The 26,265-nt window shown below is 40.0% G+C and overlaps 1 protein-coding gene across 2 annotated transcripts in view; it reads right to left on the bottom strand.

Moving 5' to 3' along the window:
* The window catches only part of IL17REL (interleukin 17 receptor E like), a 45,274-nt gene extending 28,822 nt beyond the window's left edge, over positions 1-16,452 (bottom strand). For both annotated transcript variants that reach the window (XM_071550020.1, XM_071550021.1), the window contains exon 1: positions 16,166-16,452. In XM_071550020.1, coding sequence (XP_071406121.1) covers positions 16,166-16,264 — 99 coding nt within the window. In that variant the 5' untranslated portion in view covers positions 16,265-16,452. The remainder of the gene's footprint in view (positions 1-16,165) is intronic.
* Between the last annotated feature and the right edge of the window lie 9,813 nt (positions 16,453-26,265).

The raw sequence follows: 26,265 nt of genomic DNA, 5'->3' as shown, positions 1-26,265 counted from the left end.
AAGCCAATTGTAATATCCCATTGTTTTGTCTAACGACTGTAGAGAAAAAGTGAGATCTGTAGAGGAAAACTTGGATTAGGGGGGCACAGAGAGGGTTTTCATGAATTAAGATTGCCAAGGAAAGGAAAAAAGATCAGATCTGCCTCCCATTTCCTCTCATATCTCCAGGGACTGAATCAAGTGCAGAATTGTGGAAATTCTTCCCTGGATGTTCTGTCATGCAGGAAAGAGTATGGGGAAAATTTGTTTTCACAGTCTACCTGTCAGCTCTGTTGTACCACATTCACAGAATAGTTGGTGGCATCTCTTCCACAGCTCTGTAAGGAATAGTAATATGCCTGAAAATGCCTTAAAATGTATTTTTTAATATGGACCAGATTGTCATACACTTCTTTCTTTGACCACCATTAAAAGCAAGCATGGGACTGTATGCATTCTTATAACACAGGGGAAAAAGGGGGGTTTGCAATAACTGATGGTCAAATTGTAGGCAAAAGGCTGATAAAGATGATTAATTTAGTCATGTTCTTTTTTTATTTCATTTGAGAGGGGATGCTCTGAACAAATCCATCTTATTCTGCGCACAAACAGAAAGAATATCCCAGATTACTGAGCCTAGTCCCCTGATAACAACAGGTACCATATCATCTAATCCCTTACAAAACCTGGTGAAATGTCATTTTAAAATCTGTCAGGCAATTGAGTTAAGAAACAATCAAATGCAATAGAATATAATAAAATTCTTCCTTTTATTCAATGCTGGGAACATGGGGGATAATTCTTCCAAAGACATGTTCCACGAGACTTTTGTGATTCCAGGTTTATATACTTAGTTACAACGGATAACCACTTCCCAAAATTAAGTAGTATATCTAGGGTGGCTTTTAACAGATCTAATGGGCTGCTCTTATTTCTGCAGCCCTATATTTCATTTTGACTAAACAATGTTACAGCTTCAAGCATCAATTTAGACAGGTTTTCTGATTTATTTCTTACAGCTTAGCCTTTAATCTAAACAAGGTTTTGGTTTATTTATTAAGGTTCAGCTTACAGCTACAGCCTTAAAAACTATGCCTGGTTAAGATAACTGACAAACTTGGCTATAAGATAAAATAAAAAATTAACGTAAAATACAAATTTAGTACAGGTCTGATTAAAAATTAGTATAACCATTATGATTTTATGGAGAAGGGATAAAATCCATTTTCTTGAGGGGTCCCTGAATCACTTTTGTGTGCACTGCTCTGATAGTCAAGGCTATTCCAGAAGTCTTATTGTCTGCCAGCACCAAGTCTTTTAATTTCTAACATGAACACAACAACGGTTAGCTTGACTTCTGATTGTATTCATTATCTTTTCACTGAAATAGATGCTTTCCACTCCAGAATTTACTTTTCACTTATCTACAACCAGTAATATACTTTTTCTCAGCTTTTTGCAGGACTGCAAATGCCAAGCTCTTCTATTTAACAAACCACTCTTGCTTTCTTGACATTACCCTTCTCAGCAGCTACTTCTACTTTAATGTATCTGTCTGCATGGAGTCACCAGAACCACACACAGTTCTGAAGACACTAGGGTTTATTTGATGCCTCTTAAAGTTGTAACAATCTTTGTCTCAGTTGGAAGCACCACACTGTATCAGTAGTTATTCTCCAATACAGAGAGGGAGCTACTATCTGTGTAAGCAGTCCAACAGCAGCTTTCTTTTCCCCAGCTGCTCACTCAGTTCAGTTCAGGGAGGGAAGAGCCTACAGATTCGAGGCCATTAGAGTCAATGATTTCTCATGTCCTCTAGCAACAAACCTGACAATGCCAATGTACCTCAATCACCTCCATAAAGAAAAGGTGTTTGAGCTGTGGACAGCCACTGTCAAAGTTATTTGGATCTACACCATTTTAGAACTTTGGACAGAAACAGAGAGGATTCAGAGCTGTATCATAAACTCCACAGACTATAAACACATCACTGTAATTCCTTTCATAGGGGCATTCAGCCCCAGAAACTATCTAGGGATAACTTCACAAAGGGAAACAAATGAGTATGCTTTAGCTTTTTCTGGAGCTGTTTTCACAGATGAAAGACAAAATGACTCTGCACTTTAGACATCATTGGTGCTAGTGGGGATTGGAACTGTTCTCATTGTATTCTTAGAAAGCTCACAGCTATATGTATCTTACCAAATAAAAGAAGAATTCTTACAGTAAATTTTAGAATTTTCAGATTGCAGAAACAATTGTTACAGTAAAAGAAACACAGTGAAAACAGTGATTCCTCTCTCTCTAGATCATGATCAAGTATTTATACATAAAAAAGCATTTTAATGGAAATGGGGGAAAAGAAAAAATAATAGACCTCCAGAACACACAGAAAATTGTGATAATATTAGAACATTAGTTTGGGAAAAGTAAAGAGTTCTTTAATGAGAGTTTTCAGTGTAGAAAGTATAGACAGAAGCACCTTGCCTCCAAGGACAGCCTTGTGTTTCTTCAGGCAAGATCTGAGGCTCTTCATAGCTTGCCTGGAGAAGAGGGTGGGGAGTGGGGAAGCTCCGCTCCAATGACATCACCCCACACACACCAGTGTATAGAGCTGCATAGGGGTGCTTACTAATTTTATAACACTATTTAATTACCATAACTAAAGGATACATCCAACACAAGAATCATCCTCCCCTAGATCTGCCCCTTGACACACCTCCTTGGAACTGAGTCAGAGGTCTCAAGACCCCTTACTTCTTCACCATCACCATCTTCACATCACGTCTTTGGAGCTTCTCCAAGGTCTCTGGGTTTCCATTGCTTTCACTAAAATGGTATCTTATTTTGGCTATAATATGTACTGCTACTCTAGTCCTGGTATGTGTGTCCCAAGCAAGATATTCCAGCTGCTATCTTCACCCTTGAGACAGAAATTCAGGAATATGGCACAAAGGTAGAAACTGCTAGTTGCTACATCAAATATGAGAAGCTATACAGCTAAATAAAAACTTAAAAATATAGAATTACATAAAAATATATACATATATATACAAATATATAAAGTCCTAAGGCATCGCTGCTGATAGTGTCCTCAAAAGATCTTTTCTCAAAAGGAGCATCTGTATTTATTTTGAAATCATGTGTAATTACGCTTATTGCCAAGGTAAAACTATCTTACTAAGGATACTTTTCTATTTTTGGCAACCAGCAAAGTTTTTCTTCAACTTTTACTGGCAATGTGGTGATCAGATACATATGAGCAGTGTGCAGTGGGACTAGCTAAACAGTCACAGATGGAAACATTTGGACTGTTTTCCATGCAGAGAGGAAATAGGCACATGAGTTTATAGCAAAGTATTATGTTGGACTGCTTTGAACTACTCTTTCTACAAAAGCACCTGGATGTTGCTGGATTTTTTTTACAGAATGCTAAAAGCAAAACATCTGAGTCATGCCTACACATTATTCAGCTCTCAGATTTTCTGTGTGTTCCAAGCTGAACAAACCTGATCCCATCACATTAATACAGTGCTGAACCTGAGAGGATAATTACTAGTGAGAAGTGAGATTCCAAGCTCAGGTTCAGTACGGCACTAACGAGGTCACATACTTTTTGGATGAGAGCTGGCTTGTGTCAAGCATAGCAAGGTAACATCTGTCTGTGTTAACACCATGTTGATGTGCTCTCAGCTCAGCAGTGAACCCACCATGCACAAACAGGGAAGAGATGACGGGGTTTACCAGACTATTGGACACTCTTCAGTAAGACTTCACAGGGATCTAAAGCACCAACTGTCATTGTATCATCTCCCATTTCATATGTACATGCAAAGGTACAGATCTCGCCTTTCACAACCTGCTCCTTCTCACAAGACCATCATTTCCACTGCAGCTTAACAGGAGCACATGACTAACACATAACTCTCAGTCTCCTTGGATTTTTGTCCTTCTGTTTACCTGCTACTAGTCAGGTACAAGAGATTTCTGTTTTCCATGCAGTATGTATTTGTTCCTGCACTGTATTGATGCAGAGGAATCCAGCCCATATTTTAACTGCACTGTCCCATATGTTATCAGGACTGCATGTGGCATGTAACATCTTCTGGCCATTATACATATATATAAACATATATAGTGGCTGCATGGCTGAATCCCTTTTACAGAGCAGACCAGCTGAGTTAAAGCACAGTAATTCCTCAGAACTCTTGGTAGTGACATAAGTTTATCCTATAAGTGAATAACCAGACAAAACAATATTGCTTTAAAGTCTCTCAACTGAGAAGAATATTCCCCCTTCTACTTATTTTGTTAATTAATTTTGTTTAAAACTGATGTTGTGATATAAAAAGGACCTACATATAAACCACTTGCTTTTATTGGGCCAAAGGGAGCTATTACAGTCTGACATAAAAGCTGCCTGTTCTATTGTATGCTTCAGCTCCAAGACTAGGAGAATTTGCTTGAAGTAACTGTATGGGCTAACTTCTTTCATTTAGAAATAAAAAGAAACAAACAAAAAAATTGTCAACCATTTTTGATGTCATATTTCCTAAAATATTAATAAGAGTTGCTAAAAAAAACCAGAATAGCATACAATAAACACAGTAATATTAAAATGTACTTTGCATACCATACCCTCAGCTGGCATAAATCAGCACCATTTCATACAGAGTGTCAAAAATTTCAGACCACTCAGATACTTGAAAGGAGAACTAATCCACCACATCAGCACTTCTAGTCTAACAATGAGACATGGACACTCTGACACAGCAATAATTATTTCAATGACTGACTGGAGTTCTCATACAGGGGATGACAAAATGGAGTCAAAGAAATTTAGAGTGGAAGGGGTCTCTGGAGGTCACCAAGTCCAGCCCCCTGCTAGAAGCAGTACAGTCACTAACACCAGATCAAGTCAGCCACTATTTTGGCTGTTTCTTGAAGAACTGGAGGGCATAGATTCCACAAGCCCTCCAGACAACCACGGATATCCCATGTTTTGAAGTTAGCATGGTATCCTGATCATTGTAGCACAGAAGAGACTACAAGAAAAAGATTCCTCTGTAACACTGACAGTGAGGAGACTTGCAGTCTTGAGACTTGTGGGGGAAAGAAAAAAAAAGGCAAGAATTTAAGTGGAGATTATAAAAAGAGACTCTCCAGGACAGAATTGCTCCTCCTGTTGCTGAAGGCAGTGATTATTTCTTTTGGAAATGCTTTTTTTGTTTTGTTTGTTTGGCCTGAAGATCTTCGTCTATTCCAGTTACTGTGTTCTCACATATCCTAACACTATTGCTCAGCAAAAAAAACTGGAAATATATTGCAGGTCTGAATTAACTTTGAATCAGATTCAAGTGGTGATAAACTTTTTTGCCTACTGTGGTGGGTTGACCCTGGCTAGACATCAGGTGCCCACCAACACTACTCTTCCACTGCCCTCCACAATTGGACAGGGGAGAGAAAATATAACAAAAGGCTCCTGGGTCCAAGATAAGGACAGGGAGAGATCACTCAGCAGTTACTGTCATGGGCAAAGCAAACTCATCTTGGGGAAATTACTCTCATTTATTGCCAATTAAGATCAGAATAAGATAATGAGAAAATACAAAACAAATCTTAACACACCTTCCCTTTTTTCCCTTCTCCACGGATTCAACTTCTGTCCTGATTTTTCTACCTACACCTCCTCAGCAGCACTGGGAAATGAGGAACGGAGGCTGTGGTCAGTTCATCACACATCTCTGCCACTCTGCCTCCCCAGAGGGAGGACTATTCATACTCTTCCTCCTTCCCCTGCTTCAGGGTGGGGTCCCTCCCACAGGAGACAGACCTCCATGAACTTCTCCAAGGTGAGTCCTTCCCACAGGCTGCAGTTTTTCATGAACTGTTTCAGCATGGGTCCCTTTTGTTTTTTTAACAGGGTGCAGTCCCTCAGGAACAAACTGCTCTAGTGTGGGTCTCCCTGAGGGCCACAAGTCCTGCCAGCAAACCTGCTCCACTATAGGCTCCTCTCTTCACAGGTCCACAAGTCCTTCCAGAAGCCAGCCTCAGTACCAAATTAGCACAGAATCCCAACTTCCTTCAGGCATCCAGCTGCCTCATCAGGTGATAACAGAAATCTGTTATCTCAAAGGTGCTATCAATGATCCTGGTGGGTCCCTTCCAACTCAGCATCTGTGATTGCTGATGGTCTTGACATTGGCCAGTGATGGGTCTCTCTTGGAGCTGGCTCCATCAGACATGGGGGAGCCTTCTGGCAGCTTTTCACAGAAGCCACCCCTGCAGCTCCCCACCCCTACTACCAAAACTTTGCAAACCCAATGCACCTACACAAACTTCACTTTTGCCCATGAGAAAAGGGTCACTTCCAAGTAAAGCAATTTCTCTGTGAGGATTTTTCATTATTACTGGTAGTGAAATAAAGCCAAAGTTTGCAACCATTTTCAAATTAATAAGTCAGCCAAATCTAAAAGAGAACTTAGGTACCTGGAACGTAATTTAAGCAAACCATGGTAATAGCCAAACACCATGATCCATAATACCCAATCAATTGCCAACCAACACTAGAGGCACCTAAGCTTATTATACGCTTCCCTTTCTGATCCGAAAGATTCATGGATGCATGTAGAACCAAAAATTGAAACTTTGGAAAAGTAGCTCTCAGCAGCTGCTCTACAGAGGGAACATCGAACTGGCTCATAACTCAGATGCCTGGGCTCTAGAGAATGGAGATCAGACTAACACAGTACTTAACTTTTTCTCTTGCCTTACCTGAGGCAGCACCCTGCTGAGCATGCAAGTTTCTCATACTGCCCTGACAAGTTGCTAATGCTTTCTCATGATTTCCAGTGAATCTGTATTTAATAACCTTGCAGCAGCATCAGAAAATGGGTGAGTGTTGCACAGACATTATCCTCAAATGTTGGGGGCACAGGTACTTAAAATCAAAAGTGAACTTGCACACTTGGCAATAATTTCGTAAAATAGTCTCAAGACCCTGAAGGCCACAAGTCAGGGTTGAGACACTATTCAGAGCAGAAGTACACATTTCTGGATTTTGTAACTTCCATGAAAATTATGGTTTTCCCTCATTTCCTTAAACACAGAAAAATTTCAACCTAAATAATCCTGGAACTACCCCTGAGTAGTAGCTCATTCTGCTGAGAAATATTTTTAAATATTGACTCCAGTTTTATTCTAGCTTTAGTTTGTTATGTTGTTGTGTAAGGATCTAACACCATATAAATGATTCCGCAACATGCTATAAGCCATGGTAGAGTGGTCTCAGATGGCAGTCCTGGGAGGCTATAGCACTCCTGTCTGGTGCCCAGTGTCAGTTAAGGAACTGATCCATTGAACACAATGCTAAAGAGACCTAACTGGCTCAAATAATGTTTGCTCAACGCATTGTAGCCACAGCAAAATGAGGAAAATCTTAGTACATGAAGGCTTTAGAGCTGTATACTTGTAAACTTTTGAGAGAAGATTATTTCCTAATTATTCATATTTGCATTATAATTGTGCCTGAAAGTCTCAATCCTACAATAGAAATCTTATACCAGAATCCACACATACATGCTTTTGTTCTCCTATCAAGAGCAACAAAAGCCAAAACCACCTTCCCTTGAAAGAACTAGCAGAGTGAATATGTGAAAAATTTGCTGTGTAGAAAAGCCCTACTGAAAATATCTACAGTGTGTATTCTAGCTGAAACATTTGCAGTTTGATATCATTGACAGAGAAGCAAGTAAAGAATAAACTTGGAAATGTTAAGGAGAAATTAATCATATAAAATACAAACCAGAAATAATTACTTGAAAAGTTATTACATAATCTATTTCTCCAATTTTTTACTGTTAATCATGTTTTGGAGGGGTATGAGGAGGGGGAACAAACTACAGAATAATCATATACTTTGGCTTTACATAATATATCGTCCTTGTATTGTAGTTGCTAAAGTTAGCACAGTCTAATTAAAGGAGGCAAAGGTCCAAGAGAAGGGCTTCCAAAGAGGCAGGATCCTACCAGTTTTACAACAGCAGCATTGTTTCACCTGACCCTCCTGATCACGCTGCTGTCCCTAGAGGCAGCAGCAATTCCTGGGCACGGCCTCAGCTTAATAAATCCATCAGTACCTTCATATGTTGCTTCACACTATGTCTCATTTTTAATGATAGCACTTACTCACTGAAAACCACCTATGCCACACATTTGCCTAAAAAGCGTATGTGCTTTTTGACCTCTAAGTGGAAAAGAAAATAAGTTACAAAGGCAGATTGAATGGCAACACAGATGTGACCATGTCCTAAAACTTATTCTATTGTGTCATATATAAATATAATATCTTGAAAAGGAGGGAGAAAAGACATCAAAAGAACCTATATGGATCTAACCTAATCATGAAGCATCCCACTGTAATGAGAATTGCAAAAACAAATTAAAAAAAAACAGAAACAATGAAATATTATAAAGATATAAAAATTTGAAAAGTAATAGAGAAAACTCATTGCAGCAACAGAAGGAAGAGCAGCACATCAGGGAGATGAGGAAGTGGGGAAAAGATCAAGGAAGTTTGCATACATAGGGATGAAAGGGAAAAAGAAAACTGGAGACAGTGAAAAAATCTTAACTGCAATAAAGACTATTTCCAAGAAAAGACAATGAAGGTACATCTAGTTGTTGTTTATGTGATTCACACTATGAAAATATGCAGACAAGTAGAGACAATTTGTAGACAGTCAGTTTTCCAGAAATGATTGAAATTTACCACACTTATTCAAAGCAACTGTGTTGAAAGAGTTCCTTGCAGGAGAAAGACCCACAGGTAATTTGCAAAATAAAACTAAAACTCTCTTCATTTTTCCATAGACACATCTTGAATGAGATTGCATGTCCTGTCCAGTTTTCATGGTGAGTCTCATATTTTGCATGCCGCAAGGACAAGACATGCTATAGAGCAAAACAGTTCTTTGATTCTGCTGACTGATCCACAGGAACAAGCAAAATATGACTTGAAAGACCACCTATAGATCCCACGAAAGAGACAAAGAGAGAGAGAGAAAGAGAGGAAGGAGAGGAGAGGAGAGGAGAGGAGAGGAGAGGAGAGGAGAGGAGAGGAGAGGAGAGGAGAGGAGAGGAGAGGAGAGGAGAGGAGAGGAGAGGAGAGGAGAGGAGAGGAGAGGAGAGGAGAGGAGAGGAGAGGAGAGGAGAGGAGAGGAGAGGAGAGGAGAGGAGAGGAGAGGAGAGGAGAGGAGAGGAGAGGAGAGGAGAGGAGAGGAGAGGAGAGGAGAGGAGAGGAGAGGAGAGGAGAGGAGACAGAAAGGAAAGGAAGACAGAAAGGAAAGGAAGACAGAAAGGAAAGGAGGAAAGAAAGAAACTTTCCCATTTATTCATGACCTCAGACAATTTTGGCCCAGTAAATTCCTATGGTTGTGAATGCAGGGGTAGCGCTGTGATATGTCCATATCTTATCTGAGTATACCTGAATTTACTGGTTCTGCGATCATTCCTAGCTAAGTAATTCAGAGCTGGTCTGGAACTTCCTCAGTAACACACTGCAACTTGGGGCATATTTTCTGCTTTCTATTTTAAGATGGCAAATAATTTTGTGGTTTTCAAAAAATAGCCAATAAATGTTAACCAAAATCAGTTAAAAAAAGTTTTACTAAGAAATTTATTTTTCTGACAATATGAAATGTACTATGGAATCATCTGTAACAGGCAGATAAAGGAAATCTAGGGATCTCTTGTGAGGAGGATGGGAACTAAACACATAGAATTTTAAATGTGGGTTCCTAGTTTGAACAACCACAGAACCACAACACAACATATACGAATTCAGAAACCTAATGTTTTTCAGTCAGACATAGGAGGAAACTCCTTTTTTAGGTCCAAATTATGTATGTATGTATATATGTCTGTCTGTCTGTCTGTCTGTCTGTATCTATCTATCTATCTATCTATCTATCTATCTATCTATCTATCTATCTATCTATAAGTCCTAGCTTCTCAGTGCTGAGCCAAAAAACCAGGAGAGTATCCAAAGCTATCCCTAGAAGTCTTTTAAACCTCTTTTTGGTCCTTCTCATTTTTAATCATCCCTAGTTCTCTCCTTATACAGACATTCTGGCAAGAGAGGAAAAATGGAACTGTATAAATAGAAATGACAATGTAACACGTACAGCATTGCCAGTTCCAACAAATGTATGAATTAAGCTATTCCTAAATCTTACTGCAAGAATTACAGTTAGGTGACACCACATCACCTTGTTAAAGTTATTACAGTTCCTAAAAAATCTCTCCTGCCCAGATTTGATCACATTACAAGTAACTTTCCAACACCACTTAGTTTTGAGTCCAAAGGATAGATCAGATTCCTAAGATCAGGGCTGAGAGATATCTGTGAGCTAAAATTCACTGCCAGTAATATAGGCCAGCTGCTCCCATCTCCTGCTGAGCTTGCTTATATACCCCTTTTTGTTGTTGTTGTTTGTTTTTTTTTAAATATGTACCTCCTGCTGTGGGTACTGATTGCACATAACTTATGTTGATGTCTCCTGGTGAAGCTTCTAGAACTGCCTTGTGTTCCAGTTTCAGGACACCTTGTCAGGTCCAGTTCCAACACCTGTTAATTTTGTGACCCCAACTTACATGACTGCTTGTATTCCATTCTTGCTACTCTGCTGCCTACTTTCTTTCCAGACCTTGTAATCTTTTTGCAGAATTCCTGAGGAAGAGAGAAGAAACACTAAAAACACGAGAGTTACCATTGCATTTTTCACTAGTTTTGCATTGCAGAGCTCTCTCCATCTCCACCTCTCTTATAAGAAGATGCCGTAATAATGATGGACATTGGAGAGTTTTTTGAGTCCTTGTTTGTGCCTGTCACTGGCTGTTTCCTTTTTAGGGGGTGAGGAAATGGGACAGCACCCAATCACTGGCATAGGACACAATGGGAAGCTAAGTGTCACATCACTGCCAAGCTATTTTTGACCATAAGAGCAAATATGAAACACAGTCCAAAAGATAAACCACCCAAATTTGCTAAACTGCAGCTCTCCTAACTACCAGCAGAGAAGGTAAGCAGGGATATCTAAGAAAATGGGTTAAAATCTCCCTAATACAGTGACTCAACATGATTGAGTCCCTTAAGTATGACTGTTTTGACTAATGACTACTTAAATCCTAATTATAGTATTCAAATAAGTTAATTAAAACACATTAAGACATATCACACAGGAAGGTCAGCACTATTTTGTACTTGTGAAAACTGGAGAAAGGAAATTACTTGAAGAGGGCCACAACAAATGAGTCAATGACAGGCAGGGAGGCAAACCCCAGGCTTTTTATCTAGGACATGCTCTCGTGGATGGTACTGCATCTCAGCAAATATTAGCAGAGGATATATTTTATATTTTTATGCCTATCCTTCAGTGATCAGGTATATCAATGCATACATCAAAAGGTCTGTGTTGAATCATCTTCCTATGCTGGGACTTCACTCTGCGTCTCAAGCATGGACTGATCCATGGCATAAATATGCAGTAAAGAAACACCACATATTTCAGTTGTAAATAGCATGAACAAGCAGGGGCTGTATCAAGAATTTGCTGCCAATAACCTTCATAATTACAGGGAAATCCTAGATTCAGTTTAGAGTTTCCTTCTTTGTCTATAGCCTTTGGAAACATTACTATGTACAATGGAAGACAACACAAATACTATTTCATAGTGTTCTGGGGAGTGTTTTTTGATTGTAGTGCTCTTGATCTTTTCCAGATGTTCATTCACATTTGGCATAAGCCTGTTTCTTTGTGTACAGGCTGCAAACAATTTGGATTGTAAAAGGAGTAGGGCACAAATCCAATTTCAATTGCAGGCTGGGATTCCCCTATGCTTTTACAGGTGAACTGGGTTGATAACAGTGTTTGCTATTGGGTGAGGCATGGAGACCATGCCCACGGAATTTAACCTTGGAATACTTTGGTCTCTAAAGCCAAGTCATTAAAATAAGGAAGGAGAAATAAATCATAGTACATAGCTTTTCACCAGCAAGACAGGTGGCCCTCAGGACAACAGGCCTTTGGAGCTGATAGACAAAGAAAGGAAGCTGAATAACCCCCCTAAATTCCAGGAGGATACAGTTAGTGACTTACTGAAACACTTGGATCCTAACAAGTCTATGGGACCAGACAGGATCCATCCCAGGGTGATGAGGGAGCTGGCAGAAGAGCTTGCCAAGTTGCTCTCCATCATCTTCCAACAGTCCTGGCTCTCTGGGGAGATCCCAGATGATTGGAAGTTGGCCAACGTCACCCCAATCCACAAAAAGGGCTGCAAGGAGGACTTGGACAACTGCAGGCCTGTCAGCCCGATCTTGGTGCCTGGCAGGGTTATGGAGCAGTTCATCCTGTGTGCAATCACACAGCACCTTCAGGGTGGGCAAGGGATTAGACCCAGCTAGCATGGGTTTAGGAAGGGCAGGTCCTGTCTGGCCAACCTGATCTCCTTTTATGATCAGGTGACCTACCCAGTGGGTGAGGGGAAGGCTGTGGATGTGTCTGTCTGGACTTCAGCAAGGCCTCTGACAGGGTTTCCCACAGTATACTGCTGGAAAAGCTGGCAGCCCTTGGCTTGGACAGGAACACTCTCTGCTGGGTTAAGAGCTGGCTGAATGGCTGGGCCCAGAGAGTGCTGGTGAACAGGGCTGTGTCCAGCTGGTGGCTGGTCACCAGTGGTGTCCCTCAAGGATCAGTGTTTGGCCCAGCTTTGTTTAACATCTTTATTGATGATCTAGATGAGGGGATTGAGTTCATCATTAGCAAGTTTGCAGATGACACCAAGTTGAGAGGGAGTGTCGATCTGCTGGAAGGCAGGAGGACTTGGCAGAGGAATCTAGACAGACTTGAGAGATGGGCTGATTCCAATGGGATGAAGTTCAACAAGGCCAAGTGCCAGGTCCTGCACTTTGGCCACAACAACCCCATGCAGTGCTACAGGCTGGAGACAGAGTGGCTGGAGAGCAGCCAGGCAGAAAGGGACCTGGGGGTACTAATTGACAGGAAGCTCAACATGAGCCAGCAATGTGCCCAGGTGGTCAAGAAGGCCAATGGGATCCTGTCCTGTATCGAAAATAGCGTGGCCAGCAGGACCAGGCTAGTGATCCTTCCCCTGTACTCTGTGTTGGTGAGGCCACACCTTGAGTATTGTATGCACTTCTGGGCCCCTCAGTTCAGCAAAGTTATTGAGGTGCTGGAGCAGGTCCAGAGAAGAGCAACAAGGCTGGTAAAGGGACTTGAGCACAAGTCCTATGAGGAAAGGCTGAGGGAGATGGGGTTGTTTAGCCTGGAGAAAAGGAGGCTCAGGGGAGACCTTATCATTCTCTACAACTACCTGAAAGGATGCTGTAGCCAGGCGGGGGTTGGTCTCTTCTCTCAGGCAACCAGAAGTAGGACAAGAGGGCAGTGGCTTAAGCTCTGCCAGGGGAGGTTTAGGTTGAAAATCAGAAAGTTCTTTACAGAGAGAGCGTTCAGGCATTGGAAAGGCCTGCCCAGGGAGGTAGCGGACTCACCATCTCTGGAGGTTTTAAGATGAGACTGGATGTAGCACTTAGTGCCATGATCTAGTAATCAAAATGGGGTTGGATCAAGGGTTGGACTTGATGATCTCAGAGGTCTCTTCCAACCCAGTTCATTCTATGATTTTATGAAAATAAAAGCTTAGTTGTTTCTTTGCCATCACTCAACCCACAACTGTATATTTTCATGCTGTTTAAATTTTCACATAATATTGGCATAAACATCCAATATTCTTTTGGTTTTGCCTTTCCTGTACTGAACAGATGTAGAGTTTGTGGTATAGTAATGAAACTTGGATATCGCCTTATACAAGGCAATGCAAGGGCGTCTTGCTGAATGCTCATGATAAATTAAAAATGATTCATAAAGTTGTAATAAGGTCCAAAATCAAAACAGTTCAATGCAAAGGTTTTCGAGTCACATACCTCAAAAGAGTTATGTCAGTATTTCCCTCTTAAGTACAACCAGTGTTTTAGTCTGATAAGGAGTGCCCAACGAGGTCAAATCTGCTCACAAATCTCCAATGGATACAGCCACCTGTGTGTGGTGTCTGCTGGCCAGACTCAACAGTGGCAGTTATTAAACCTGCTCAAAAACTTGTGACAATACTCACAGTTTGAAAAATGCAGAACAAAAAGCAAATCAATTGCTTTTGATCCCCCTATTGCTTTATGAAGCACCACACAACCTCAAGTTTGACGGCAGAATAGAAATTTACTCTACAAACTTCTGGAATAACTCCATAAAAAAAACCCCCAATTTTCTGTAATACTCACTTCTAACAATAGCAGCTGCCAAAAACTCCTGACAGTTTCAAAATTACAAGATCTCAAAATCACATTAAGCAAATTGCTAGAAAAAAGTCAGTGATTGTCCACTTTGTGATGCTATTCATGAGATTCCAAAGTTCATGTAGCTAAAATGCTTTGGACTAGATTTAAAATGCTATGCTGGCATTAATTCATCCTGTTGAGATCATTATTGTTCCCACTGAGAAAACATTTTTGTCTTAAAAGTCATTAATGCATTCAAGAGTCTAGTGAGTACAACTAGCAGAAATATCATACAAAGAACATGAACTGAATCCTGTCTCTAACACAAATTATTGATTGAGTGATTGATCCATTATGCTGGAAACAACGTATTTCCCCTGTAAAATATATATATATATATACACACACACACACACCTTTCTCAGTTATCCAAACTTTAGCATTGGAAAACACGTAGGAAAGATCCTTGAATGCACAGAAAGTCAGCTAGTGAATCATTATTTTTAACATGCATACCTAAGATGTGACAGAGAAAGATGATGGGATTGAGTACATCATTTAAGGTCTCCAGTGGTAAGTCCTACTCCCTAGACTAAAACTCATCAAAAAAGGTTGATACTGATTTTTACATGCTGAGTCTGGTAGTCCAACACTCTTTGGAGGGATAAATTAGAATGGTGACTGCAGAAGACCAAGGAGCATAAATTATTTAAAATGCATGTGTATTTGCATTCATAAGCATAAGTACATAAACACTCTTAAAAAGTGTTCAGACACATCTAGAGATTAATCTCTTATGACTATATTTTATTATTCTAAAAACATTAACTAAGTGGATAAAGACTGCAGAATTTGAATACAGGAATATTAACTATAAAATAGGAATATTTAAATATAGAGAGGGATTTTTTTGCTTAATCTAGTATTTTATAAGCATCTTTATTCCTACTGTTTTTCTAGGATACACATAAAATATAGAATAAATTGCTGCAGTATAAACTAACTTAATATCTGGGTAGTGCCACCACATTTAGACAATCTTTAGAATGTCTCACTCTCTGTCCTGAACACTGACATCTTCAAGCAGAAGTTTGTACATATAGCCAAATTCTTTTATGCCATCAAGTCCACTTCTCTGTAGCAAGTACACGGTTATCATCCTCCACTAAGACTTAAAGTCAGATTCCCTATTATTTGTTTTTTAATTTATCTTTCCATTTACTCTATGATTATGATTTCAGAATGCCAAGAGGAGTAGAATATCTCCATACTGCTCCCTTGTGGGGATATTTGGAATTATACAAAATCGTAAAGAGATGTTATGGTTCACACTCCATTTTCATGCACATACAGAAGTCATTAAATTTAATGTGAATGTGAAGTCACATTCATCCAACCAAATGAAAAACAGGTTTTACTCTTTCTCATGCTTTATTCATTTATTCACAGGAAAGTCAGTGTTCATTATATTCCTAACATAATTAGCAATTCTGAAACCTCCCATTCCTCCCTCCACCTTTTTGGCACCACTGCTGTTGTAAAAACTGACTCTGCAAAGTAATTAATATGAATATATTTTTTTCAAATACAAAAGACAGGTTTTAAAAGGTACTAAAAACAGCAGCTGGAAATAATGTAAAATGCATTTTCTTACACTTTTCCTCAGTCATCTTTGCCACTTTGGATACTTAGTTCAGAATTACAGAAATATAAAATGAATGTTCAGGACAGCTGAAATATTTTCCATTTTTGCTTCTCATTTTTCCTACAATTATTTTGGCAGTGTATAGCTATCTAATAATTGACAACAAATTGGAACAAGTCAGAGATTACCTGGGAACATGAAAGTCCACATTCTTCAATCCTGGGAATAATCTGACAATCAGCATTCCAAAATAGTATTAGAAGAATCTGAACATAAATACTTGTCATCCTAAATTTAAAACAAAAAAAAAGCAAACAAACCAAAAAACCCAAAAAGCAAAACCTCAGAAGAAGCCTTCTACTCTGATAATTCTCCCTCTAGTGCCAAAACTTTAATATGAACTTTAGCCCCTCCCACAGCACCTCTGAGCTCCTCCCATAAAGCTTTCCAAAGACAGAAAATTGCTAGTTGTGGGAAATATAAAGCATGCTCAACTCATTTCTTGTGTTCTGTAGTGAAAAATGGGGGATGTGGATTTCTGACAATTACAGTAAAACCCTCCTTCTTCTGGGTTTCATCACATCAGCATTAGATTAACAAATTTTCTTTCTGTAAATTGTATGTATAAATTGGAATATTGCTTCTAGAGTGATGTACCAGGCAGGTTTACTGGAATTCAAACACATTCTTATGCTTACTTATTTCCTTGGTTGTCTAATGCATTGAACTAAAAGAAAAACAGCTTTGCGAAGGTGGGTGGTCTTGGAAGGCTGGTTGCTTCTTTTCCCTCAGCAGGAAAAACAGATTTTTTAACCACAGAAATCTGTGCCTTGAATTTATTTTACTTTTTATTTAATTATATTAATAGAAGCATCTTGTTCAACAGCAAATCTCCAGATTTTGGACTTTCAAGGCTCTTGGGAAGTATGTATGTTTTTACAAAGAAGCTCAACACCACTAGCTCTGAAAGCAGGTTTAGGAGTGAGTCACACCTTAATACTTGTTAGCATAACAAAATTCCTAGGAATATCTCTCTGGGTGCTACCATTCTTAGTCCCACTACTCATCACAAGGAACAAGTATTCCAAAAACACTCTCTCGGGTTCATACAGAGACTTTATGTGATGTGTTATATCCAAGGAAAATAGGGAGTTATTCCTCCATAGAGAGGGCTTGCCCACAACAGAGAGATATCTTTCAGTAGGACAGTCAGAACCCAGATAATCAGTGCTCTTACAAAACCTTTTATATGTGTTACAGTAGGGAATATACAATTAACACCATCTGCTAGGATCTGGTTTTACCAATAGGTAGCACTGCTCTAACTATATATTCCTTCTATGCAGGAGCAGTGTTTCAGTTAAAGTTTCTGTGTGGACTGAAGCTGTCATTAAGTTCAGCAGGCAACAACCTTATTATTTCCTTTATTTGAAAGTAACCTCTTTTTAAAATCATGTCTAAACTAGCCACTCTACTGCTCCTATATAAATTGTATCACGGAATTACTGTGTTCATTCATTGTTTTTATTATGTCAGGTTTTGGAACACCCATTAGTCTTAAGATTCTGACTAAAAGCTGAGCAGTATAAAAGACCCAATGCCACATTTTTTGAAAACTGTCATTTATGGAGAAGCATCAATTATTGTGAAATTTATAGGGGCACTAGCTCTTAGGCTCCCTGCTCAAATCAGAATCTAATTCTTTTTCATAACTCTTAAAAGTAATTTCTTGATTTTTTTTTATTCCTTGTTTCTCACTAAACCTTAACTATATTTTAATCAACATTTATCTTGTGTTTACTTCATCCCTGAAGAACAGATAATGGCAAAAGATACACTGTTCTGCTTCTACCAACACTCCCTCCATCTTCAGGAAAAAAAAGATTCTTAAAAAACCCTTAACAGAAAGGGCCTCCTTTGGCACTTTTGTACTCTAAAGCTTTATTTGTGCACTGATCAAGGATATGGAAAAGCCAGAATCTAAACATTTCACAGTCCAAGAAGGTTTTAGTCCAATTCTTGCACATTTCAGGATGGTAGCCTGGCTGCTCAGGTTCTTTTTAATAAAATATAGAGGTAGACCCTAGAGTACTGAACAAAATCCAGGATTTTGCATTATCCATTTTCCCTTTGTTCAAGCCTTATCCCTCCAGCCTTCTTTGGAGCACAACAGCCACATCCACAATAAATTTTGCAAGAGGATCCTGTGGTGTATCACTACATACTTTCAAGTCTCATCAACACAGGCCAAGTAACAGCTGTCTTGAGATGAAGGGGCATGGCCAGCACCATCCCATAGTTATTCTTTCAACTTCGCGTGCGCTTGTATTGCTTCCATCAGTCAACAGACATCTTGCCTCAGGGCCACTCACATCAACCACAGGACAGCTGTTTATAACCTAACAGCTTCCTTTCATGTCAGGCATGTTCTGGAGTGGAGCTGTGTGAGGTGCTACTGTCACCACAACAAAATACTCACAGTGATTCAGAACTACTTGGGAACTGCACTTTCCCAGGAGTGTGCCTACATCTCCTGTCATGAGTGAGCCCATGCAACAAGTGCTCAGGAGAGGGTACCAGCAGGACCCATAGCTCCCACAGAGCCAAAGGCAGGCTGCTGAAACAAGAGTCACCCACTGCTCCTGTATTCAACATGTCACTGATTCATTGTCCAAAGACAATCGTTACTTATTTCATTTACGTGGTTCAAGGGGACACTCAATCTCTTTCCCCAATTCATCCTTCTCCTTCAAGAGTGACAAGTATTCAGCAATGATAGCAAATCTCACAGTAGGTAATATCTTATAAGCGCTGCCTACACCTGGGTACAACCTATAGATGCCAAATACTTTCTTTTTCTAATATAAGAATCATGCAATCACAGAACAGTTTGAGCAAGAAGGGAATTTAAAGTTCCAAATTAGGTTGCTGAAAGTGCTATGAATTAAAAAAAAAATTAGTTTAAAATTATTACAGAAGATTATTTTAGACCAGTGCAAAATTATTAAACTACAAACTTGAGCATTCAAAAAAATCCTCTTAAAAGGGAAGAGAGTAGATAAATAATAATAAAAATTAAGCATATTCACAATTTTCTAGCCTTTTTGTAGACAACCTATACTTTGTCTTTCTAAAAACCTTACTAAATTGTATTTGTCTCGTTTTGGTTTAGAAAGTAGTTCTTGTACATTTCTATGGTTTACCCCTATAGAATACAGAAAGCAAAAGAAACTACAATTCAAGCAGCAATAAACAAAAGCAGTATTGAAAATTTTTCTCATTTCTGTGCTAAAAACTACATCTATTTATTTGGTTCTACTACTTACATTACTACTGATGTACTGGAAGTCTTAGAAATCTGGAATTTTTCAGATTTGATACAAAACATCTTTGCTGATTATTATTAGGTAGGGAAGAACATAAATCTTGTGATTAATTGCTTTTAGAAAATTTGACTTTGTTTAAATTGTCAAAAAAATAGTACATTTCTCAAATTCAGATGACTACACTCATTTTGTTATCACATATTCCCACAACTATATAATGCTAATAACATCAGAATACAAATCAAGCAACATTTCAAAAATACAACACATCACAAGTTTCCTATAAAGTTACCTCAAAGTAACTTTGTTGCCTAATGCAGATGAAAATTAGATTACCCAGAAATAGAAAAGCATTTAAAGGTAAGTTCTTCAGAACTAACTTCCTTAATATGCACGGCGATGCATATTTACCCTTATTTTTGCATCAGACTAAAGCTAAAAGTGCAACTAAGTCCATGAAATACTTTGTTCCTTTCATTGTAGCAATATAAAAATATTAATTTTATCTGACTTGGTTTTCTGTTATGCTGACAATATTTTTCAGTCATGGCTGCTTAAAGGAATAATGCTGAGTAAATCAGAAGTAATCTTTAGTAGTGTATTTGGGATTGACATCATTAGATAGAGCATAGGCTGAAGTCCTTTGTCCTGCAAACTTATTCTTAAATGCACGAAGACCTCACCTGCTAATGAGTCTTGGTGGCACAGGGTTAGATTTAAATACCTCTTCAGTTCAAGCAAGTACAAGTGACAATAAACAGACCCAGTTGCCTCTGTGGAGAACAATGTTTTTTCCAGCTGTATGAGAAGCTCTCAATTTTCCACTTCACTGTATATTAAAACCAGCTCAGTCATCCTACTAATTGAAAATGCATTATTGAAACCTTCCAGATTATTTACCACAAGGTCTACCTCATTCTGGGGATAATAACTTGATTTTTCCTTTGCTTTGGTCTGTTCAGCAGGCAGGGAATTCTCTCATACTCCATGACATCTCCGTGACCATAGTTATGGTTTGCCTGACAAATCCTAGTGCATCATTATTAGGACAGACTGGATTTTAGAAAGAAATAGATATTCTGTGGTTAGATACTTGTTCTATGGACCATATTATAAATAGAACAGATATCAAAGTACTGGGCCATGATAAACAGAAAAAATTGAGGTTAACACCCAAGAGATGCTGCACATGAGGACACTAACAGTTTCTAGATCAGAAAGCACCACAACCATCTCAAAGATTTGAAATTAAAATTCCTTCTCAAAGCTTAGGTCATCAAAATTTCAACTAAGGTCAGCATGGTTGGATTTCAGATTTTACACTGCATTAACACCAGGACCAAGAAGAAATAAAAATGAGTCACAAAATAAAAGGAAGCTACTTCTCACCATGTTCTCCTTTCTCACTAAATCTAGGTAAAGTCTTTCTTTGAAAAGCATGGACTAGCAAATTAGTGATATGAGGAAGTCTAGAAAGACTGACAGAGTGGCAACTATCAGGAAAGTGATGCTATGTAGCCTTCAAAAATAGGAAGTCTGGGATAGGATTTGAAAATATTATAAACAGCAACAGTGCTGGCTAAGATAACAGGCTATCTGTGTGCTGAGGCATCTCAACCCTCCAGTTGAACTGAGGGTCTGAGGAGTAAGCAAACCAACACAGCTTTATAACTCCCCCAGAACAAGGAATAATTTTCCATGATTTGAGTGATTTGAAGCTTTTTAGGCAGATGAGTTTGAATCATCACAAATGTCCTGGTCTAACTCAGTGTAGTAGCAGACAGTGTGGAGTAGGTTGAAGTTTTAATGCCATCTTTTCCCCCTCCCATTTCAGTCTTGACTTCAGTGTTTATATAATGCAGATAAAATAACTCTGATTTTATGTAACTTGTTACATAAATCAGATGTTGGAAAGAACACAAAATAAATACAAAAACTTCAAGATGAGCCATATTCAAATAAGACTCTTTCCATAAACTTCAATGGAAATGGGCAAATGAGCAGCAGAACATGATGAATAATTTAAACCAGAACTGCTGGCAAAGGATACCTATCCCCAGAACTGAGTCTGAATGAGTCAAGGGCTCTGTCTAGAAAAACAAACCCAAGAGAAGCCCAAGAACAACCAAGAACCTGCCACGATTCCTGTGCTGTTAACAGCATCCAGCAGGAAAGACCACCTACACCCTATACACAGTGTAGAGGTACAGAGGTAGGAAACACGGAGGAAGGAGGCACACCATCAGCATCTCCCCTCTGAGGGTACTTCTGGAAACAACATACACTGGGGCAACCTTTAGCAAGTCAGCTTCTGCAGACACACTTGGCCTTTTGTAGCTGCTACAAAACAGGGCTGGTAATACAGGAAGACATTTCCAAGCTCTTTCTGGATGTCCAAAGTCTGGTAGCACAAAGCACAAAACAGGAAATCACACTGTTCAACACAGTGCTTGACACCCTTCTTTTTCCCTTTCCAGAATATACAGGCGATATAAATCTGTACAAACTCTGGATACCTGGATTCCAGCCTCCATAGTTCACAGTAAGCAGAGGAGAAAAGATCAGGGCCCGCTTAAAACTAAACACCCTGCCCTTTGTTTGAGGGAATGGCCACTACCAAACATCTGTATAAAATGCGCTCCTTGGATTAGGAACGTGCTGCATTTGGTTGGGATAGATGTAATTATTTTCACAGTTGCTTGTATCAGGCTCTAGTTTGTATTTGCTCTGAATATAGCGTTGATAACAAGGGATATTTTTGTTACTGCTGATCAGTGCTTACACAGAGCCAAGGCCTTTTCTGCTTCTCCTCCATCTCCCCAGTGAGGAGGCTGGGGGCGCACATGGAGCCTGGACAGCTGATCCCAACTGACCAAAGGGATATTCCAGACCACATGGTGTCATGCTCAGTATATAAAGCTGGGCGGGGGAGGGGGGGGAAGGAAGCAAAGTGGGGTGGAATGCTTGGACTGATGGCATTTGTCTTCCCCAGTAACCATTACATGTGAATGAAGCCCTGCATTCTGGGGGAAGGCTGAACACGTGTCGGCCCATGGAAAGCAGTGAATGAATTCTTTGTTTTGCTTTGCTTCACCTACTGAACTGTCTTTTCACTCCATTTTTTTTTACTCTTGACTGTTACTCTTCTGATTCTCCCCTCTATCCCACTGTGGAAAGTGAGTGAGCAGTTGTGTGGTGTTTAGTTGCTGGCTGTGGTTAAACCACAACAGATTTTTAAAATGGAGTCAGGTAAGGGAAAAACCATTTACAAAGAAAAATTATTATCAATTTTGGGCTTTTTTCTCCAGAAACAGTTTACCTCTATGGGGCAGAAAAGAATAATTATGATCTGTTCCCTAAAGAGCTAATTTTTCAACAAATGAAAGAGAAAGGTTGAGCAGAAATTAAATGTTAAAAAAAATACTCTGAGGAAAACTCTGGTAAGCGTTACGCAAAGATATTTTTATACCTGTAGACCTCTCCTGTCTTAAAAAAGGAAGTAAGAAAAGCCGTTTTGCTTATATTTTACAGTTATAACTAGGTATTAACAAAACACTGATTAGGAAGTAATTGGCCCATACCAACTGTTTCCATGGGCATTTTTTATTTCATTGTTAAAGGTAGCAGGCCTGGTTTTCCTTTTACATGAAACTCATTTATCATAGCATATTCAGCTCTATCATTTTTAGTTCACTCCTTGGCTGCTTTCCCTGCAAATATAGGGGCACACAAATTACTACTGAAAATAACAAAAAAATATATACCAATAGTCAACAGTGTGTTCTTGTTCCTGGCAAGATGCTGCAATTTTGAATTGATCAAAATATGCTCTGAAAACTTCAACTTTTCCCTTCAGTTTCTTAGGTTTTTCTAGATAAACTGCTAGCTGAGGAAGGATTCATGCATATGGTGGTGCATGAGACCCGGCCCATGGGTCACACAATGATCTCAGTAATGCTTGATAGGCCTGGGCTCTGACAGCACCCAGGCTATGCTCCTCAGAGCTTATCACAAACACCGTTTCCAGGACTTAAGTGTTGTGTAATGGGTTCCCTTTTTAATAAACATCCTTTAAAACGTTTTTTTTGCCTGAATAACAATACAAATGGAATATTTTTTGTTCGTACACTTTCAAAGTGTGAGAATGAAAAGCGTGGTCAAGATGAAAGCTTATTATGACTAAAGCCCAATCTCTTGCCACCCTATTAACAGCAGTCCAGGAGAGACTTGTTGAGCTCTTCTGAGGTGCAACGGACTGTGACCAGTAATCTCCCTCTGAGCTGCGACACCTCCTGGAGTTTGCAACTTTCATGTCCACTATTTCTTGGAGGATCACTTGCCAATGGATCCTGGGTTGACATCTCAGTCCTCAAGACTCAATCCTTCACCTGTTGAGAAGAATGTAAAAATATTCAAAGTGAGTATTTCACAGAACTTAAGGGAAATTTTTCACACGTACCTTGTACAGACTCTTTATGTCTGTGTGCATATGCAATATCAAATGTGCTGGGGATATTACGTTCTTAAATTGTTAAGTACTTTAGATTTATAAGTTACTGTTATAGTATAGTATCATAGAATCGATTGGGTTGGAAAAGACCTCCAAGATCATCGAGTCCAACCCTTGGTCCAACTCTAGTCCATTTACTAGATCATGGCACCCAGCGCCACGTCCAATCTGCGTTTAAAAATCTCTAGGGATGGTGAATCCACCACTTCTCTGGGCAGCCCATTCCAATGCCTGATTACTCTCTCTGTAAAGAATTTTTTTCTGATATCCAACTTAAATTTCCCCTGGCAGAGCTTAAGCCCATGCCCCCTTGTCCTATTGCTGAGTGCCTGGGAGAAGAGACCAGCCCCCACCTGGCTATAACTTCCCTTCAGGTAGTTACAGACAGTGATGAGGTCACCTCTGAGCCTCCTCTTCTCCAGGCTAAACAACCCCAGCTCCCTCAGCCTCTCCCCATAGGGCTTGTGCTCCAGTCCCTTCACCAGCCTTGTTGCTCTTCTCTGGACCCGCTCCAGCACCTCAATATCCTTTCTGAACTGAGGGGCCCAGAACTGAACACAGTACTCAAGGTGTGGCCTCACCAACACAAGAGTACAGGGGAAGGATCACTTCCCTGGTCCTGCTGGCCACGCTATTTTTGATACAGGACAGGATCCCATTGGCCTTCTTGGCCACCTGGGCACACTGTTGACTCATGTTGAGCTTCCTGTCAATTAGTACTCCAAGGTCCCTTTCTGCCTGGCTGCTCTCCAGGCACTCTGGTCCCCAGCCTGTAGCGCTGCAGGGGGTTGTTGTGGCCAAAGTGCAGGACCCGGCACTTGGCCTTATTGAACTTCATCCCATTGGAATCAGCCCATCTCTCAAGTCTATCCAGATCCCTCTGCAGAGCCCTCCTGCCTTCCAGCAGATCGACACTCCCTCCCAGCTTGGTGTCATCAGCAAATTTGCTGATGATGGACTCAATCCCCTCATCTAAATCATCAATAAAGATGTTAAACAGGACTGGACCCAACACAGACCCCTGGGGAACACCACTGGTGACTGGCCGCCAGCTGGATGCAGCTCCGTTCACCAGCACTCTCTGGGCCCGACCCTCCAGCCAGCTCTTAATCCAGGAGAGGGTACACTTGTCCAGGCCATGAGCTACCAGCTTTTTCAGGAGTATATTATGGGAGACAGTATCAAAGGCCTTGCTGAAGTCCAGATAGACCACATCTACAGCCTTCCCCTCATCCACCAGGTGGGTCACCTGATCGTAGAAAGAGATCAGGTTGGTCAGACAGGACCTGCCCCTCCTAAACCCATGCTGGCTGGGTCTAATCCCTTGTCCACCCTGAAGGTGCTGTGTGATTGCACTCAGGATGAACTGCTCCATAATTGTGCCAGGCACGGAGGTCAGGCTGACAGGCCTGTAGTTGCCAGGGTCCTGCTTGCAGCCCTTTTTGTGGATTGGGGTGACATTGGCCAACCTCCAGTCATCTGGGACCTCCCCAGAGAGCCAGGACTGTTGGAAGATGATGGAGAGCGGTTTGGCAAGCTCTTCTGCCAGCTCCTTCATCACCCTGGGATGGATCCTGTCTGGTCCCATAGACTTGTTAGGATCCAGCTGGCTCAGTAAGTCAGTAACTATATCCTCCTGGAATACAGGAGGGCTATTCAGCTCCCTCTCCGTGTCTACCAGCTCCAGAGGCTAGTTGTCTTGAGGGCCACCTGTCTTACTGGTGAAAACTGAGGCAAAGTAGGTGTTAAGTACCTCAGCCTTCTCCTCATCTTCCTTATTTCCCTTCAAGTCCAACAGAGAATGGAGGTTTTCCTTGCCCCTCCTTTTGTTATTAAAGTATTTATAAAAGGACTTTTTGTTATCCCTAACTGAAATAGCCAAATCATAGTAAATCATGTATGGATCCTTGTGAAGTTAAATGTAGTTAAGCATTGCCAGGCCTTTAGGCTGGATTTCTTTTTGTCCTTACCCTTTCTGTCCTTTTGTTTTCTTTCACACCTACCTCCCCACCTCAGCCTCTACATAGATGGTCTTTATTTTGGTTCAGACTGGCAATAATGTTAGGTTTCTGTGTGCTTTTTTTCAGTATATTTTAACCTTCTATTAAGCAGCAGAGAGAACCTTGCCAAGAACTCTGTTGTTCCATTGCTTTGACATTAAATCTGTTTTTGCTAATACCTTTGCTGGAAATCCTTTGAGTAACCTTAAAAAACTGAACAATGCACCATGTGCACACAATTTTATTTTTTCACGAGATGCTTCAGACACATTTTTTTTCTTCATTTTACCTAAGGCTATTTATTTGTTTTTTAAGCTAGGAACCTACCTCCTGGTATAAGCTAAGCAGTGAACCATGGCATTAATTGTACTAATAACCAGCAAGGCAGGAAGTGGCACTCTTCCACCCAGTTTCAAGTGGAAACACATCTAACATGGCACACACACAGTTAA

This window comes from Pithys albifrons, chromosome 3, assembly GCF_047495875.1.
Source record: "Pithys albifrons albifrons isolate INPA30051 chromosome 3, PitAlb_v1, whole genome shotgun sequence".
In the NCBI taxonomy this organism is placed as follows: Eukaryota; Metazoa; Chordata; class Aves; order Passeriformes; family Thamnophilidae; genus Pithys; species Pithys albifrons.
The sequence above is the reverse complement of the archived record's forward strand: the minus strand, read 5'-3'. Positions and strand labels throughout refer to the sequence as shown.